The sequence below is a fragment of the Podarcis melisellensis genome (assembly GCF_964234715.1).
Source record: "Podarcis melisellensis genome assembly, chromosome: 8".
Classification (NCBI taxonomy): Eukaryota; Metazoa; Chordata; class Lepidosauria; order Squamata; family Lacertidae; genus Podarcis; species Podarcis melisellensis.
The window spans coordinates 44,878,642-44,896,558 of NC_138540.1; the positions used below are offsets into that span (position 1 = coordinate 44,878,642).

At 43.2% G+C, this 17,917-nt stretch overlaps 1 protein-coding gene across 3 annotated transcripts in view; it reads left to right on the forward strand.

Annotated features, from left to right (window-relative positions):
- The window catches only part of CARMIL2 (capping protein regulator and myosin 1 linker 2), a 71,433-nt gene that overhangs the window by 31,114 nt on the left and 22,402 nt on the right, over nt 1-17,917 (forward strand). For all 3 annotated transcript variants that reach the window (XM_081920256.1, XM_081920257.1, XM_081920255.1), the window contains 14 exons: nt 647-716; nt 1,418-1,499; nt 2,104-2,200; nt 3,942-3,999; nt 4,317-4,492; nt 7,276-7,344; nt 8,246-8,339; nt 8,568-8,663; nt 9,715-9,843; nt 10,940-11,053; nt 11,917-12,062; nt 13,356-13,443; nt 13,870-13,992; nt 17,219-17,285. In XM_081920256.1, coding sequence (XP_081776382.1) covers nt 647-716; nt 1,418-1,499; nt 2,104-2,200; nt 3,942-3,999; nt 4,317-4,492; nt 7,276-7,344; nt 8,246-8,339; nt 8,568-8,663; nt 9,715-9,843; nt 10,940-11,053; nt 11,917-12,062; nt 13,356-13,443; nt 13,870-13,992; nt 17,219-17,285 — 1,409 coding nt within the window. The remainder of the gene's footprint in view (nt 1-646; nt 717-1,417; nt 1,500-2,103; nt 2,201-3,941; nt 4,000-4,316; nt 4,493-7,275; nt 7,345-8,245; nt 8,340-8,567; nt 8,664-9,714; nt 9,844-10,939; nt 11,054-11,916; nt 12,063-13,355; nt 13,444-13,869; nt 13,993-17,218; nt 17,286-17,917) is intronic.

Genomic DNA, 17,917 nt, shown 5'->3' on the forward strand with positions numbered 1-17,917 from the left:
GAAAGGTATACTTGACTATTTCTTAGCTGAGTGGGCATGAAGGAATGAGGCATAATCGAGATGAATTCCGTAACACACACATTAATTTATGGATTTGCCACAGAATGCATAAAGGGGGGGGTTGACAAATCCATTGAGAAGGAGACAAATCCATGGTGTGTGTTTGGAATCTCCATGGTTAGAGGCAGCCTGTCACTGAATACCAGCTTGCTGGAAGGCAACAGCAGAGGGTGGCTGTTGTACAGTGCTGGACTAGCTGAACTTTTGATCTGATCCAACACAAAGTAATTCTTATCCTTTTTGGGTTCAAAGAAGCAAAGTGGTGAGCTATTAGGGATTAAATGAAGCGTTTTGGGATGGAGTCAAATCTATAGTGGAAGGGGAGAAGATGCAGAACCAGGTTCCCCCCATGACACCTGGCAGTTAGAGCTGCTCCCTACAGTGGCGGAGCGTCATACTGGGGGGCGGAGAGCAGGCAGGGGCAGGGCTGGCACATGTCCTGGGGGTGTGGCACCCAGCGCAGGTAGGGGGGCAGCCACGATGGCACCCTACCGGGATCACGCTGCTGGGGGCGGTGCGCTCCCCCCGCACTCCTCTTCCTCCACCAGTGGCTCCCTACCCTTGTTTCCTTTCTGGTTTGTTACAGAGCTTTGCTGCAGGCCTTGGCATATAACCACCAATTGAGTGGTCTGCACCTGGACCTCAGTACCTGTGAGGTAAGAAGTGACACCCCTCCCCAAAAAAGTGTACCTAATAAAAGTTGCTAGGGACGTTTGAAGAACATGTAGGCAAAAGGGCAGATGATATGAAGTTTGTGTTACAGTTATCTGAGACATGGCTCATTTCTTATGAATCAGATTTAATATTAACCAAGGTGGAAATACCATTTTAGGTGATGTACTAGGTAAAAATTCAGTAGAAGCCAAAGTGGGTGGCTTTACCTAGCAGCTGAAAGGACTATTTCCTCGAATAATAAATCACTAGATTCATGTGGTTTAAGGTTCTCTTTCTCTAGCTTAGGTTTCCACTGTTGAATGGCTAAATCCAGTATTTTCCAAGTCATACAAAAAGTAAATGTAGCCGTTTTGGCTTGCTAGACTTGATGACTATATCAGAAGTGGCATGAATACCAGTTGCTGGGAATCAACAGTGGAAGAGGGCTGTTGCCCTGCTTGTGGGCTTCTGCGAGGCATGCATGTGGTTGACCACCGTGAGAAATGGGATGTTGGACTATTTAGGTATTTGGTGTAATTCAGCAGGGCTCTATTTAATGTTCTTAATAAATATTGCCAATAAAATTTGACACCTCAGCATATCAAAACCAAGAAATCAAAATAGCTCTAATCTGACAAAGTTGTTCTTATTTTTTTATGTTCTTACTCTTTTTGAATATGTATGAATTGTCTTCATATTAAAGCTGAAATCAGCAGGTGCCCAGGTGATCCAGGATCTTGTTTCAGATGCCAGCTCAATCAAGGAGTTGAATTTGTCCGACAATGGTAGGTCTGTCAGTTCCTTAGACTGCCTCTGTCCCTAAGACTGAGGGAGACAGTGTGCTCTCTAGCTCTTTGTGTCCCCTTCCTTGCCAATCTAGGCTTATCTGAATAATACATACTCTGTATTAGATTAGGATCTGTGGGTGGTCTTTTCTTTGTGGTATGTTAAAAGTTCTCAGTCACGTTTAACATCCCATAAAGGGGCCTGATGCATATCCCACCAAAAGAGCAAACATACCAAAAGAGCACACCAATTAGAATCAAGGTCTTTGCTGGCTTACTGAAATCTAAAGCAAAAGTAGGTAACCTTTGGCCCTCCAGATGTTGGACTACAACTCCCATCACTCCTGACCCATGGCCATGCTGGCTGGAGTTGGTGGAAGTCCAACAGCATCTGGAGGGCCACAGATTAGCCCCCTGATCTAAGTGCTGTTTCTTATAAAGTTTCACAAGCTTGCCTCACCTTCCTGTGTCTGAATTATATCAAATCTAGTGTTTAATAATCTGTTTTGGTGGAGGCCCTTGCTTGCCTGTGACCAATCAGCCTTTCAGGACCCCCACCTGCACCCATGAGGTACCCATGCATACACAGCTACTCTTTCTGCAGGCTTTGATTCTGACATGGTGACACTGGTGCTGGCCATTGGTAGAAGCAGATCCATCAAGCATGTTGCACTAGGAAAAAACTTTAATATCCGGTCCAGGTAAGCATTTAACACTCTGTTGGTAATTTTAAAAAAGTTAAATACTAGTATTAATACATACATGTGAGAGTTGAAAGAATTTTTTTACATACTGTAATGGTTCTAGGGGTTGCTCGTGCGTAAGCCGGTGCCAACACCTGGCTGGGTTGCCTGAGTGAACCTTTTCTGTCTGGACAGCCACTCACCCGTGGATGTCTCAATCGCTGGCAGAATCCGTCAGTGGGCGTTTCTTGAACTTCTTCCAGCAAAGAAGCTATTTGACGCCTAGTCTCCGCCTACTCTCCCTGCGCAGAAGCCTTCTGCGCAAGGAGGGTGTGGGCAGCGGAGGACCCTTACTCTCTCCGCTGGTCCTCGGCGAGGAGTCATGGGACCGCCTCGCCGATTCCCCCATCTGCCCCCCTTCTCCACTGGTGCTACGCTGATTCTCTTCCCCAGAAGATGGGCTGCCTCTCCCCATCCCGGGACGCTCTCTGGAATCCCTCTGGAGCCCGCTCTCTCCCTCCGGCACTGATGGCAGTTCCCTGACACATACCTAGGCTATGTTTTTATTTATTTATTTGCTTGCTTTTAATAGTTTTGAGCCTGCATTTCCATACCTAGAGGCAAACCCAAAGCAACTCATAAGCTGAAAGCAATAAAGACATGATAGAAGTACCACGCGTTGCAAAATACAGAAGAACAGACTAATAAATATAACAGCAGGGATAGCAAAAAAACACCACCACCAAAAACCTGCACACAACATAACTGGTTGCCATACAGAACAGCACTAAAAAAACTAAGGTTAATGTTCTGAAAGCAGAGCCAACTCAACCAAATGCCTAGAGCATGTGGGGGGGATTGCAACCCTTCAGCGTACAACTCCCATCATCATCACTTGCCATGGGACATTCTGGGTGGGGCTGACAAAGTTTGAATCAAACAACATCTGGAGGGTCACAGGTTCCTCACTGCTGGTCTAGAGTATAGCGGCCCAATGAACCTCTTTGGGAAGGATATTCCATAAAATTGTCACCACCATTGACTAGACCAGTGTTTCCCAACCTTGTGCCTCCAGCTGTTTTTGAACTACAATTCCCATCATCCCTGACCACTGGTCTTGTTAGCTAGGGATGATGGGAGTTGTAGGCCAAAAACATCTGGAGGCACAAGGTTGGGAAACACTGGACTAGACCCTATGCCTAGTGGATGCCAGTCAAGCTTCATTCATCAATGGCATCTAGATCAATGCCACAGATATTGAACAGAGCTTATGTGGAGGCACATATGGAAGAAGGTAGTCCTTGATAGTGCAGCGTCTTAAGCCATTCAGGGGTTTAAAGTTCAAAAGCAACACCTGAAATTGAGCTGACTGAAGATCACAGGCAGCCAATGCAGATTACATAAGATCTAAGTATTATTCCAGTCCCAGTCAAGAACATTGTGGCAATGTTTTGCTCCTGTTGAAGTTTCTTGATAAAGTATTCTTGCTGCTCTGGTTTTGCCAGAAGTGGCTTAGTCATGCTGGCCACATGACCCGGAAAAAACTGTCTGCAGACAAACGCCAGTTCCCTCAGCCAGTAAAGCAAGATGAGCGCCACAACCCCAGAGTCATTCGCGACTGGACTTAACTGTCAGGGGTCCCTTTACCTTTTTATGAATCTAGTAAACCAATGTGACACTACAGGAACCCACTAATCGCCTATATATTAATCAGATTCAGACCAGGAAAATTAGTGGGCTTTCTACTTCTTTCTTCTAGGGAGACCCTAGCTGATGCTTTGCACCGAATTGTTCAGCTAACTCAAGATGATGACTGTGTAAGTATGGAGTTCTAAGTTCAATACCTGTGTATTAGCATGCTTCGGTCAAACTTTGAAATCCTTAATTATTTCTGGTAAACACATGCTCTCACAACTCAGTGGAGCTTCCTGTTGTCTGCCTAATTTCCACTTATTTTAACTTTACCACATAGGGATGGACTATTTGTCCATAGTCACTATTGTCCATTGAATGATCTTTGTCATAGACTTGGCACTGTGTGTTTGTGTGTTCCATGCCTTCTGCAAACAAGCAACATGGGTATTAGTGTCTTGGCATCTCTGCTACAGTCCGTTCTTCCCTGATTTTATTTCAGTCTGTCGAATCCCTATCGGTGGCAGAATCTCGCCTGAAACTGGGAACCAGTGTTATCCTAGATGGCTTGAGAAGCAGGAGCAGTTGTCTTGTCATGCTGGACATCAGTGGTAATGCTATGGGAGACGTGGGTGCCAAAATACTGGCAAAAGCTTTGTCAGTGAACACAACGCTCAGGTGTGTTCACTTAATTTCTTTCACTTGCATAGGTGTGTGTAGGTGGATATGTGAATTGAAGTTGGGGATAGGGGAGAAATTTGATTCAGTTCACACTTAAAGGGGAACTTACCTAATTTTCACTTTTGAATCAAGACGCAAACCAAAATACAATCATCCTTTGAAATTCACACTTTCCTGAATTTTGCAATGCAGTTCTCCAGCCAAGTAATGTGTAAAAAAGTGGATATAATGGGGTAAAGTGTGCACACAAATGTATATATTATTGGAAATCACATACAAAAATGCATTCTACTAGGAGGAAATTTCTTTGCAAAAAATGTGTATATTTGGCAAAATTGTGTGGCAAAAATGTGTATATTATTAGAAATAAACACTTAAGATGCTGGTGGGTTTTGATGAAGATTTTTTTTTTAAATTAGGGAACATGTGGAAATGTGAAAAACTGAATTTAAGATTGGGAAAAACGAGTAATAGAAATTGAAACATTTCCTTATCCGTAATTGGAGAGGGATTATTGTAAGTCTGTATACATGCTATCCCGGATGCTATCCTTGGTTTCTTCAGTTAAAATGGATCAATTAACAGGTGATGGGAAAACTTCTCTCTGAGACCTTAGAAAGACTGTGCAAGTCCAAGAAGACCAAATGTTGCCCACATATTATTTGTCAGCATGGCCAATGGCCAGGGAGAATAGGGATTATATTTCCAGCAACATCTGGGGACCCAAGGTTGGGAAGGCTGAATAGGCTGGCAAATAATCTGGCCATCTATAAAGCAGGCTAAAGAGGGCTCATGCTGCCTGCTTGGGACTGCAAAAATGCATTTTGAGGGAGGCTTGTGTTTTCAAGCACCTGACATGTCACAATACATACCTTGTGAACTCAAGGACTTGCTGTGCTCTCCTTTGTGACTGGAAAGTAACATGCCTCTGTCAAGTCTAGTGTCTCCTGTGCAACTTGGTTCTATGCTACAAAGCCAGGATGCCCACAGAGATCTATGTATGGCTTCCTTTGGAAGAAGGCCCCTTCCATGTGCATGCCTTTCTAGTAGCTGTTCCTTTGCAGGCTGCTCTGGGGAGTCTAGTAAATTTGGTCCCTAGCAGTTTTGCAGTATCAAACAAAACCAGTAGTTTAATACACTGGTACCTCGGGTTAAGAACTTAATTCATTCCAGAGGTCCGTTCTTAACCTGAAACTGTTCTTAACCTGAGGTACCACTTTAGCTAATGGGGCCTCGTGCGGCTGCCGCACAATTTCTGTTCTCATCCTGAAGCAAAGTTCTTAACCCAAGGTACTATTTCTGGGTTAGTGGAGTCTGTAACCTGAAGCGTCTGTAACCCAAGGTACCACATTATTCTATTCTGATGGTGATTAACCAGGTGCCTTTAGAAGCTCAAATGGACATGTCAACCTGCCATACATTACTGTTTCTATTCTAGCCCAGTATTGTCCACTCCAGCCTATCCCAGCCTGATGCCCTCCAGAAAATTTGGACTACAACTCCCATCAGCCCCATGTTGTGCTGACTGGGGCTGATGGGAGTTGAAGTTGAAAACATCTGGAGGACACCAGGTTGGCTTCTCTGACTGGAAGTGGCTATCCAGCATCTCAGGCAAAGAAGAATCTTTCCCATCACTTGCCACCTGAAATCCTTTAAATGGAGATTCCAGGGATTCAGTTTGTAACATACTCCATGCAAAACACATGCTCTTCCACTGAGCTATGTTTTCTCCTCAGACAGGATAGCCATTTCCTGTGTTTTCCCTCACCATCTGGTAATTGAAGAAATACTGCTTCTGAACACAGAGGCTTCATTTGGCTATTGCAGCCGTGAGATCTTTTCCCTTTTAGGAAAGTGTCTAATTCTTTTTTTTAAAGGGGTAACAAGTCTGAGTCATAACCATATGTGTCATGTGAAGGTATAGTTCCTTTTGTTTAAAAAATCTACACTCCTGGGTCTGAGCAGGAGTTGTCATAGAGTGGGACTTCTGTTTCTAACTTTTTGCACCCTGCCCCCAACTGGTGCCCTCCATGTTTTGGATTACAGATTCCATCAGCCACAGCCAATATATGCTCTAGTCCAAAACATACAGAGGGCATAATGTTGGGGAAGGCTGAAATAAATGCACATGGTTGTATTTTGCATATTTGGTAGGGACAAATTAGATGTTACTAGGGAAACACAGAGTTCCTGGCTGACTCTTCCTTTCATAATGTTCATGTGAGTGTTGGTGGGTGCTATTTGCAGGAGAATTGGTTAGAAAGAGGGAAGATTGATCCTTCTCCCTCTGGCGATAATTCTCCCCTGTAAGTGCGCCTGCTCTGGGTCATATTTAAAGGTTCTGCCCTGCTGGGCCCTTAAACTTGAAGTGGAACCAGCTGTAAGGGAAATAGCTGTGGGGAAGGGATTTGCAGGGAGTGTCAGCAAGCATGGAAAGGGTTTCCCTTCTTAATTTCCATGTCACCTAAATTTCCTGTTACATTGGCAGATATGGGGCTGAGGCCATAGGTTTGCTAACATAATGTGTGGCTTGGATCACACAATGCAGCTTTCCTGAGAACTTTTTGGATACCTTGACACAATTTTTTTAAATAAACTTTTGATGCTTTATAAAAAAAATAAGTTTTAATTTCTATTATGTCTCTGAAATTTAGAGCTGGGTACACATGCTTTAAATAAAAAAGGAAAGCAAATATTCTTTTTAGAAATGCTTCTATTGTCTATATATTGGAGCTTGGTGTGCTTCAAGTGAACCGTCTTCCCTTCTCTTCTGCTTTTAGGACATTAATTTGGGACAGGAACAACACAACATTGTGTGGATTCCTTGATGTTACACGTGCCTTGCTAAGGTAGGTACCTCATCACTGTGCTCTATTGATGCCATCTTGGAGGCTCTGCAGAAAAATTCTGTTCTTCTTTGGAATAAGAGAATCCCAGTCCAAGTGCCAACTCTTTCCCCATAAATAACTTTGACAATGCCATTTCAGGACCCAATAATGTCAGACAGAACATCAAGGGTTTATTCATTCACTCGTCTTCCTATATGATATATGCCACCAGTGCTATTTTTCTAGAAAAAGAGGTGTTGGAGCTCTCCATGAATTTGTAATGACAATAGTGCCCACCTGAGAGGTGCCAGAACTGCATTCTGGTGAGTTCTGGCTGAAAAAAAGCCCCATATGCTACCATTGGTTAGCATTGGTTAGCATACCCTTCTGCATTCTACATAGGACAAGCAGACCAGTCTTGTCACAAAATAATAAATCAGGCTTCCTCAACCTTGGCCCTCCAGATGTTTTGAGACTACAATTCCCATCATCCCTGACCTCTGGTCCTGCTAGCTAGGGATCATGGGAATTGTAGGCCAAAAACATCTGGAGGGCTGAGGTTGAGGAAGCCTGTAATAAATGAATGCAAATCAGACATCAGAAATGATATTTTAAAAACCAGAGAAATAACATTTCAGCTGCTTGGGATGTTCTGGAAGTGGCCATTCTCAAATAAAGGAACTTCAAAGGGAGGCTCCAGTGAAAAACAACTGAATTATATCTTATGAAGAAGTTCAGATCACCTGTGACCTGAAGCAAAATGAACATAAGAGGAGTACTCCACTGCAAAGTTTTGTTACAGCATCTACTTGTTTCACTTTAATTGGGAAATAGCCTGACTACTGTGCATGCACAGTTGTGAATTGTTTTGGGGGCCCTTAGTAGCCTAGGGACATCTAATGAAACAATGCTTGTTCCTCAGGAATTTTACTCTAAAAGCTATGCCCTTGCCCATAACTGATGTGGCCCAGGCTCATCGAAGCCATCCAGAGAAAATGGAGGAAGTTGTGCACAAGGTAAAAAAGCATAGGAATGGGGGTACTGATCTGAATGGGGGAGCACTCTAGATCAATCTTGAATTAGAACCCAGCTGATAGGCATGTGCTGAATGAATGTTAGCATGCCGTATGTGCTCCAGTATGCTGATCATATGTTACTCAGTGCTGCTGAGTAAATGCATCTAGATTTTTGGGAGACCATAGAAGTGAGGGTCATGTGAGCCATGCTTCTTTTGCATGCTGCAGATACAGTCTTACCTCGCAAGGAATCAGATTCAAGAGACCTTGCCCAAGGAGAGATGCCGGTTACAGCCAGACAGTACAGCCAGCTCTTCTGCACAGGTGGGAACCCTTGGATCTTTGCCTACCTTCATAGCCTTACGTCTTGCATAGTCAGCTCTGTTCACATTTTAATAAGAAAAAGTATTTGCACCACCCTGAAACAATGAACAAATAGAAATGCAGCTAGCCTACAAAATTTGCACTTCGCCAGATTTTGAATGCAATTCTCCTACCAAGTAATGTGCACAAAAATGCATATGTGGGTAGTGTGCATAAAATTGCATATCTTAATAAAAATATTAGAAATATAGCAGGGGAAATTGCTTGCAAAGATGTGTACATTTGGCAAAGCTACATACAGAAATGTGCAACTTAGGAGAAATGCACACTAAAATGCTGATAAAAAATTGTGAGGGTTGTTTTTAAAAAAGAAATTTCAAACTGTTGTGGAGAACTGAACTTAAAATTGGAAGAAAATAAGGGAACCTGAAATAGAGAGATTTGTCCGTCTCCAATCTTGCATGCCAACCTCTTTAAAAGTCAAGTGCTGCAGAAGAGGGCCAAAGGGAAGAAAGCATCTAAATGGGGCAAGAATGCTGGCATCTGCATATTAGAACATTAAGTGCTTCACGTGCACTGTATCCTGGTAAACTTTCTGACAAGAATTAGTGCTGTCACATTGCAGATGCAGGGATTGGTGCTACGAGAGTTACAGCCAACTCCAGGCTTAAGGGGTATCTCATAACTCACTGATCCTTCTGTTCCTCTTCCTTGCCATTGCTGTTGGTTCATCTGCCCTCTTCCAGTGTACAGGCCAACAGAAGCCAATAAGGAGGAGCAGCATCCTCCACTTGCCTTTCCCTTTCTCTATGGAGAGTGCTGCAGATTGGGCCCAGAGGGACAGGACCAGTGAATGGGCAGCAGCAGCAACCAATGAGAAGTTGGGGTTTTTCAGGGAGGGACCCTCTGAGGTCACTCTGACCACAGGCCCCCAAAACCTGGAGCTAACACTGACTCAATTAAATACAGCTGACAGAGACTGGAATTCTAGGGAGTGCTATACTTTTGTGCTGGTGGTACAGTGGTGCCCACATCTTGCTCTCTGTTCTAGGCACTGAAGGATGCATCCCAGTCTGTGCATAAGTGCATTGAAATGCTGAGCTCTGTTCAAGATGTGGAAGTTAAAGCAGACATCCTGTGGGCAGAGGAGACCATCAAGGATGCAAGGCTTTCAATCAGTGTGAGCTCTCCTTCATGTGTGTTAAGAGTGCTTTCCAGGCAGGTGCTTAATCTGCAAACAGGTTGTTCAAAACACTTTTTTTAACATACCAGATTTTCTCCTAAAAGGGCACATCCAGATTAAATCAGCAGGAGTGAGGGGTGCAGGCTGGCATTTTGATGCCAGTGATGTCATGCACATGCTACAAAAACAGCTTACTTGCATGAGGAGTACTGATCCTACAATAAACACCTGTCTGCAAGCCTCCCCTTTGCTACTTTTCTTGTTTTGGAACTCAGTCATGAACCACTAAGAATTGATTATGATGATGATTAATTGAATTTGTTATCACTTTATCTTGCCCAGGACAACCCAAAGCAACTTACAGTCAAAAAGACAGATGCATTAAAAACAATAACACCTGCCCTCTTCTAAAAAGGCCACAGATAGTTAAAGGCCAAAGACCTGGTTATAGAGGGAAGTTGCTGAGTACCTAAAGATATATAATGATCGCTCCATGTGAGCCTCCCTGGGGAGAACATTCCCCTAATGGGGAGCCACTGCAGAAAAGGCCTCTTCTCGTATTGTCACCCTCTGGACCTCTCATGAAGAAGCGCCTCACATCATGATTGCAAGTTAATTTTTAACCTGGATGTGTTTTCCTGTGGCAGTGTCACAAACCAAGCTACACTGGCAAAAGTCAGAATATCAGATGTGACTGAAGATGCCTTTTAAATTTTCATTACAAATTCAGGAAGAATGCATCATTTTCATAGGACACAGGTAGGCAACCTGCAGTTTGGGGGCCACACACAGCCCTCAACCTCATTCTGTGTGGCCTAGACTGACAAAATCAATGTCCTCTGGACAGTTTACAAACAAAAATAAAATGCACAAATGCAATAAAACCGATACCGCAATTTCTTTACAAGTATTAAAGATTGTAATAGATTACAATCTATTAAATATATAGAAGGTAGCCATGAACCTCCTCTAGCCCCCTTTGGCAGCAACCTACTGGTGGCAACCTGCCTTCAGCAGTGGCCTTTCAGATAAACTACTGTGGCGAAGAAGGACTGAATAGCCATTCTTGATGAGAGCCTTTCTCTTCCTGCAGGTTTTGCCTATTTTGTATGAGGCAGGAAACCCTGTGCACCAGAACAGCAAGCTTCAGCACAAGCTGGAGAGTCTCATTGAAGAAGTCTCTCAGACTTGCAGCAGTGAAATCCAGGTAAGTAGGTAGAGTTCCATAGTCATCTATTAGTAGGAGATGGAAAATACTTTGGAGAGCTGCTGCCAGTTAGAGTAGACAATATTGAGCTTAGATGGACCAAGTCTGCAGTTTTGCACCACACAACTGTAGCTTTTGGTGTGTGCTACAGAAATCAGCCTCCTGAGAAATTCTGCTTCTGTTTTTTAAAAGAGTGTTTTAATCTATATGGTGACAGAATTAAGTCTGTAATTGAACTGGAGACAAAGATGCTAACTGCTGCTGCAGCATATAAACTCTGTCTGCTAACAGGTACTGTGAACATACCTTTGCACCTTTTATGGCCATCAGAAGATATGCAAATATGACAAAAGCAAAAAGTTGGACCTCTGGCCTATAAATCCGAGAAGTCAAATGAGGTTTCTCCTCACAGATCAGGACACAGATATCACTGCCTTAGTAGCTTCCTTTTTTAGCCACAATTTCACCAGAATGGGATCCCAATGAACCATCCTTTCAGGGAATAGACAGGGTGAAGCAGAATATCTAAGTGCACGCAATCACAGTGTGACCTTATTACCTTCAACAGCTTCACCCTTGTCCTTTTAACTACCCTAGTGACTTGAAATATTTTATACTGTGATACCAACAAAGGTATTTGATTTGATTTGCAAATGTGTGTAAATGCCTAAATTCCATTGTTTATTAATAACACCAAAAATATTGTAAATATACATATAAAGCCTTAGACTAGAGGAAGGTGACCTGGAACCTCTTGCAGTGAATGGCTTCCCCAAACATGCTCCCAAGTAGAAAGTAATAAAACTTCAGGTTTTGACGACTCCTCATGCCACATTTATTTCTTGCTTGTACTTTCTTCATAGACCATCATGCATGCCTCATTGGTTGCCACTCAGAGTTTGTGCCCCAAACTCATGCAGAAAAATGACTTTCAGGACCACCTGATCGCCAGCGTGCCAAAGAAGATGCTCCTTGACCAGCTTTTGACTGAGATGTACAGCAGGCTCACGTGGGTGACAGGACTAACCTTTCTCTTCAAGCCACACCAGAGTGCCTGTTTAGGTTGGAAGCATCTACTCAATCTTCAGCATTAAATGCTGAAGTAGAAAGAGAAAGGGTTTGCCTGCTGGCTGTGTTTCTCCTTGAGATTCCTGCTTCCTGGCATATAGCTTTTCAGTGGAGAGACATTTGGGGTAGATGGGGGCCTCTGAACTGTCCTTTTTATTTTTCATACAAGTACTGTTCTCCAGCAGCTTAACCTCATATCTGTAAGAATCTTGAGCCTCTTGTCTGGTATATGGGTCTGCAGAACTGTTTCCATGGCTCAGGCAGAAGCCAGCATCTTATGTCCTCTACATGTCACTCTCTGCTATGCAGATACATCTCTCTGACAGCTGTCTAGGCTCCTAGGGCATAGTCACAACACAGAGTTAAACTGATGAAACAGACATTCCTCTTTCCTAGGGAATTCTGGGATTTGTAGTTCTGTGAGGGGGTAGCTTTTCAGAGAATTCTCAGCACCTCACCAGATAAAAATCCACAAGATGCTTTAAAAATGTTATGTTTTGTCCTCAGCTTCTAAAATTTGTATAACATTCCAATCAACTTTAATCAATTTTCACATTTTTGTGGCATACAGTATAGGACCACATTCTAGATGCATGTCTTCTTTCATTTTTCAAAGATAAAATAATTTATTAAAAATGTTTTCCAGACTTCTTCATGAAGAATGTAAGAAGTGCCTTGCTGTGTCAGCCCTCACTCACTAACAGATCCCAAGCAACTGAAATCTAGGTGCATCCTGTCTCTAAACTTGGAGGCTCCATTTAACCCTGATGACTAGTGGCCACTGATCCATATATTTTTTTCTGATAGTATTTTAAAGATACCTAAGCCTGGGGCCATAACCACATTCCCCAAGAGCAGGATCCATATATCAATTATTGTTATTATTTATTAGGTATCTTACATGCCCTTTGAGATCCCAGGGCAGCAATGAAAAAAGTACAATACAGTACAGTACAGTTAAAACAAATTAACAGTTTAGACAACAGGCTACATAATAAAATACACATATCCCAGGTCTCAGAACTGGGAGAAATCTTCTTCTCCCGCCCATTTCTGGCCCTTTACCCAACATCTGATGGTCATGGGAGCCTTAGCAGTCACTTTATCTCACTTCTCAGCCTCCTTATTTCCCAAATCCTAACCCAAGTTATTGGTGCCAAAGTCTTACTAGACAGTGGATCTCTCCTTTGTGCTTTTCTGTGCTAATATCCCTGCTTTGTCCCTTCTTTGATAGGGAGATCCAGCAGTCAGTCACTGAGGCCATGGTCAATGGTATTGCTGATAAAATTTTGGAGGAGTTAGCCACCGTTCAAGGCAAGCTGGTGAGTGCCAGACAGGATTCCAGTCAATGTGCAAAGGCAAGACTGGCCCAGATAGGAGTTCTGTATGCTGCAATTCCTTCCCTTGCTTTGCTCTCCTCGGTGTTAATGTAGGTTAATGTAGGTTTGAATGTCATTTTGTCTCTACCCCCCCTCTCAAACACAGCCCTTTTATCTGTTCAAAATATTATTCAGCTTTTCCACCAAGGAAGCTTGCTATATAAAAGGTTGAAGGAAGAACAAACACATGGTATATGTGACCACACTTGTCAAGTTCTGGCTACTGCATCTCAAATTCTCAGATTCTTAAAGAGATGGGAAAGCCAGTTAAATATAGTGATTCACTGGAACAAAACCACCATTTTCCCATGCCACCTGTCTAGTATACTGTCTCAGAGTCACTTTTTGAACCTACTTAAACCATTTCAGGCAAAGCACCTCTCAAAACTAGCCCAGGAGCCACAGGTGACGAATGCTGCAGACTGGAACACTTTTCAGCAGGGGCACAGAAACCTGTGGGATGTTGTTGAGAAGGACTTCCAAAAGGAGGAGGTATGCATTTTCCAGCCCTCAGTGCATTCATTATTATGCTAGCATGAGCCTCACAGTAATTTCTAATTGGGATCAACCTAGTTATTTAAATGCTCTGCACACGATCTGAAAGCTATCCCTTCACATTGCATCTGTGTCTCTCCTGATTTTACCCATATGTCCCAGTGTAGCTGGGGAGTGAATCCTGCTGTACTCTTTTCCCAAAAAACAGCAGTAGGGGAGTGGCCAAAGGTGGCAGCAGCAGCAGTATGTACATACCTGTTCAATAACTTGAAAGGTAGCCCTGCTGGATCAGAGGAAAAACCTGTTTAGTCCAGCATCCTGTTTCCCAGTGTTGCCAGCCAGATGCTTCTGGGAAACCCAAAAGAGAGACATGAAGTCTGAGAGCAATAGCTTTCTCCCACTGATGTTCCCCAGCAACTGGTACTTGGAGAGGGCTCTGCAAGCCCATCAACCCAGGCAAGTGTCACTTGCATCCACCAGTGGAAGGGATAACTGAATTTATACCCCAAGCTGCTTATCTGAGATGCCTTTGAAATTTATGTGCTACTTTACAGTGCTGGGCATAGTGACATCTTTGCTGTGAAAATGCCTTCATCTGACAAGTCTTTTGAAAGCAGTGGTGGGAATCGCTCCTGATCTGTTGTAGACATTTGCAAAATTACGCATAGCAGCTTGGTTCGATAGCCAAATTGTGTCACTAGACCTTGCTATGTACGTTTTCCTTCTGGGATTTTAGAGATATACTCACCACCTTCTGATATAGCTGCAAAGCTTCAAGCTTCAAATTAATATTCATCTCTGCTTTGGGAGACTGCTATGAGCATATCTGCGTCACAGAATTAAAATGATCTAATAGTCATTCCCTGTCCCCAGTGAATCCTGGGAATTGTATTTCTTTGAGGGAAGGTGGTGATCTCATTTTAGCAGAGAAGTCTTGTCAAAGCACAGTTTTTAGCAATCTTTGAGAAAAGCCACAGCAATGAAACTGGTATAAAACAGAGACAAACTTGTAATAGGTTTGTCATTTCACTAATCTTCATTTAGTAGGTTGAGACCTAGACCTGTGTCGTGGCCTGATCTAAGGTGGATCATATCAGCAGCACTACCCTAATATAAATATACAGTAAAAAGGAGTGGGTTATCATCAAATCCATAAAAAAAGTTTAAGATATCTCTGAACAGAAGCTATAGTCCCCCCACAGCAGCCAGGCATTCTCCCCTTTCTCAAAAGTCCCTGCCTTGTGGTGACACCACTCCATCAAATTAGGGTCAAACTACATGTAATGTTGTGTATAGTGTGTAATTATGTCTGGGTTTTTGAAAATGTAATATTTAGTGTGGACGCACCCCCCCCCCAATGAGCACAGGGATGGTATTCCGATTAAAATCCCCCTCATGCTGCAGTAGCCTTAGGAAAAAAGCTCCTGGTGCCTACAGAAGCTTCACATACACACAAGTAATAGGAGTACTGTTGTTAGGTTGGCAGGATCACAGCTGGGGAGGAGCCTGAGGACCTCAACTAGTATAAGAGATATATCTAAGAATTCCATGTTTTGTAGCTTTTCTTTAAATTTTGTATTCTGTTGAACATAAATAAACTCTGAAAAGAAAAGAAAATCAAGGGTTCCAAAACTTAACATTAAATTTGAAAGAGAAGGGAAAGATCAAGTTGTACACCATACATTTAACACAATGTACAGTTTGACCCACTCTGCATTTTTATCCTCAAACTTGTTTGTTTGTTTGTTTGTTTGTTTGTTTGTTTGATTTGTAGGAATTTCTGTACCACTCAACATATAACATACCATACCTTTTAAGATTTAAAATAGACACAAAATAAAAAAACAAGAAAATGATAAACTATCTTCAGAAGTATCAATAACATGGCTGGGTCACTCTACAGCAGGGATAGGCAACCTAAGGCCCGGGGGCCAGATGTGGCCCAATTGCCTTCTCAATCCGGCCTGCGGACAATCCGGGCATCAGCGTGTTTTTACATAAGTAGAATGTGTCCTTTTATTTAAAATGCATCTTTGGGTTATTTGTGGGGCATAGGAATTCGTTCATCCCCCTCCCTCAAAATATAGTCAAGCCCACCACAAGGTCTGAGGGATGGTGGACCAGCCCATGGCTGAAAAAGGTTGCTGACCCCTGCTCTACAGAGTAAGCTTGTGTGTGTAAGAAAGTTTTAAGCAAGCATCTAGCACTGTATGCACTGTAGCTCTTCTTAGATGGCCAGAGGGTAGGAATTCCACAAAGTAGGTGCAAAGGGCCTAGCTGCAGGGGTTCATGGATCAGACCTCAGGAATATGTAACAGGGTAAAACGTGCTTCTTAAGAAGACTGCAGTGTCCCCCCCCAACCTCACTCATTACCAAGGAAATATAATAAATGAATAGAAAAATATCCTACCCAAGTGACACGGGCACAAAGCTCCCCCCACTAAGCAAAATAATGTAAGTTTACCACCCCCCCTCCTCTTCCCCCCCCTCCCCTTCTCTTTTTCCCCAGCCCGTACAGCAGTGTCTCACACTGAATGTAACTGGTCAGTAGAAACGATTCTATGACCTGAAAAGAGACAATGCATGTACTTTTGTAAACCAAGAAAATCCTTAATAAAAAATATTTAAAAAGCAGGCTACAGTGACAGAGCAGGTACATAGAGCATAAGACTGTCACTCAAATAGGCTGTTTCTAAGTTGTTTGGGATTTTATATACCATCAGCAAGACCTTAAACCTGGCCTGGTAGCATACTGGCAGCTAGTGCAACAGTACAGTTGGTTTTTGTCAGGAAATTGCCATCGGAAGAACAGGTGGCGGAAGGGCTCCAGGAGAATAGGAGAGACTCTGCAGCAGAAGAGGGAACCAGTAGGGGGGGAGCAGGAGCTCCAAGGGGAAGGGAATCGGAAGAGAGGCTCTGGGACACTTCCAGTGAGAACAGCGAAGAGGTATCAAGGCCCCCTTTAGGAACCCCCACCCCTCGCCGGAAACTGTCACGCAGGGAATCCAGGAGACGTGTTTCCGTTAAGCAGCTTTTATGCTGGAAGCATTTCCGCAGGCGTCCACTGTCGGATTCTACCAGCGACTGATGGAGCCATGTCAAAGGGCTCCGCTCAAGGCAGAGCTTTGCTACGCTGAGCAAACTCTGAGGGACCAACCCTTTACGCACAAGTAGCTCATTGTCCCATCACAGTTTTTAAAGTATCGTTTCCTCTCTTCACAGTACAAGATGGCTGCCCAATGGAAGCACAGGTGTTCCACAAGCATTCTCCCAACTCCTGGACTAAATGGTAAAGCTTATTATATGTGTTGGTATGAATGAGAACCTTTTCTAAAATCCACTTAGCTGGGAAACAGTTTAGGTGAATGCCAAAGGGTTTTATTTTTTGTAAGTATTTATGTGATAAGCATGAGTTTGAAAACACATACAATCATATATGGACACTCAGTGGAGAGTTGAGAGTGGCTTTGGCCCCTGCTTGGTACGCAGTTGGTGGCACCTTTGTGTGAAATGCCCCAAATGCATGATGACCTAAATCTCAGAGATGATTAGGCAGTAACTCTAACTCCACTAAGATGGAAGTCAGCCCCAATGAATACACTAGGCCTTGCTTCTGTGGCTAGGATTGCAGCACTAAAAACTCATTGAAATTAATGGATATACATTAGGCACAACAAACTTGTCCTGTTGATTTCATTGGGGCTTTAGCATGACCAAGTACGTCTTGATTTTGGCCCAAGTGACTTACCGTAATTCCTGTATACTTCAATTTCAGAGCAAGTTTATACATTGGCATGTCTCCATGGAAGATTGCTTTCCTATCACCAGAGCCAGACTTACCATTAGGCAAAGTGGGGCAGCAACCTCCAGTGGGGCTGGGGAGTAGGCAGCAAAGTACTGAAGGAATGGTGGTGAGATATT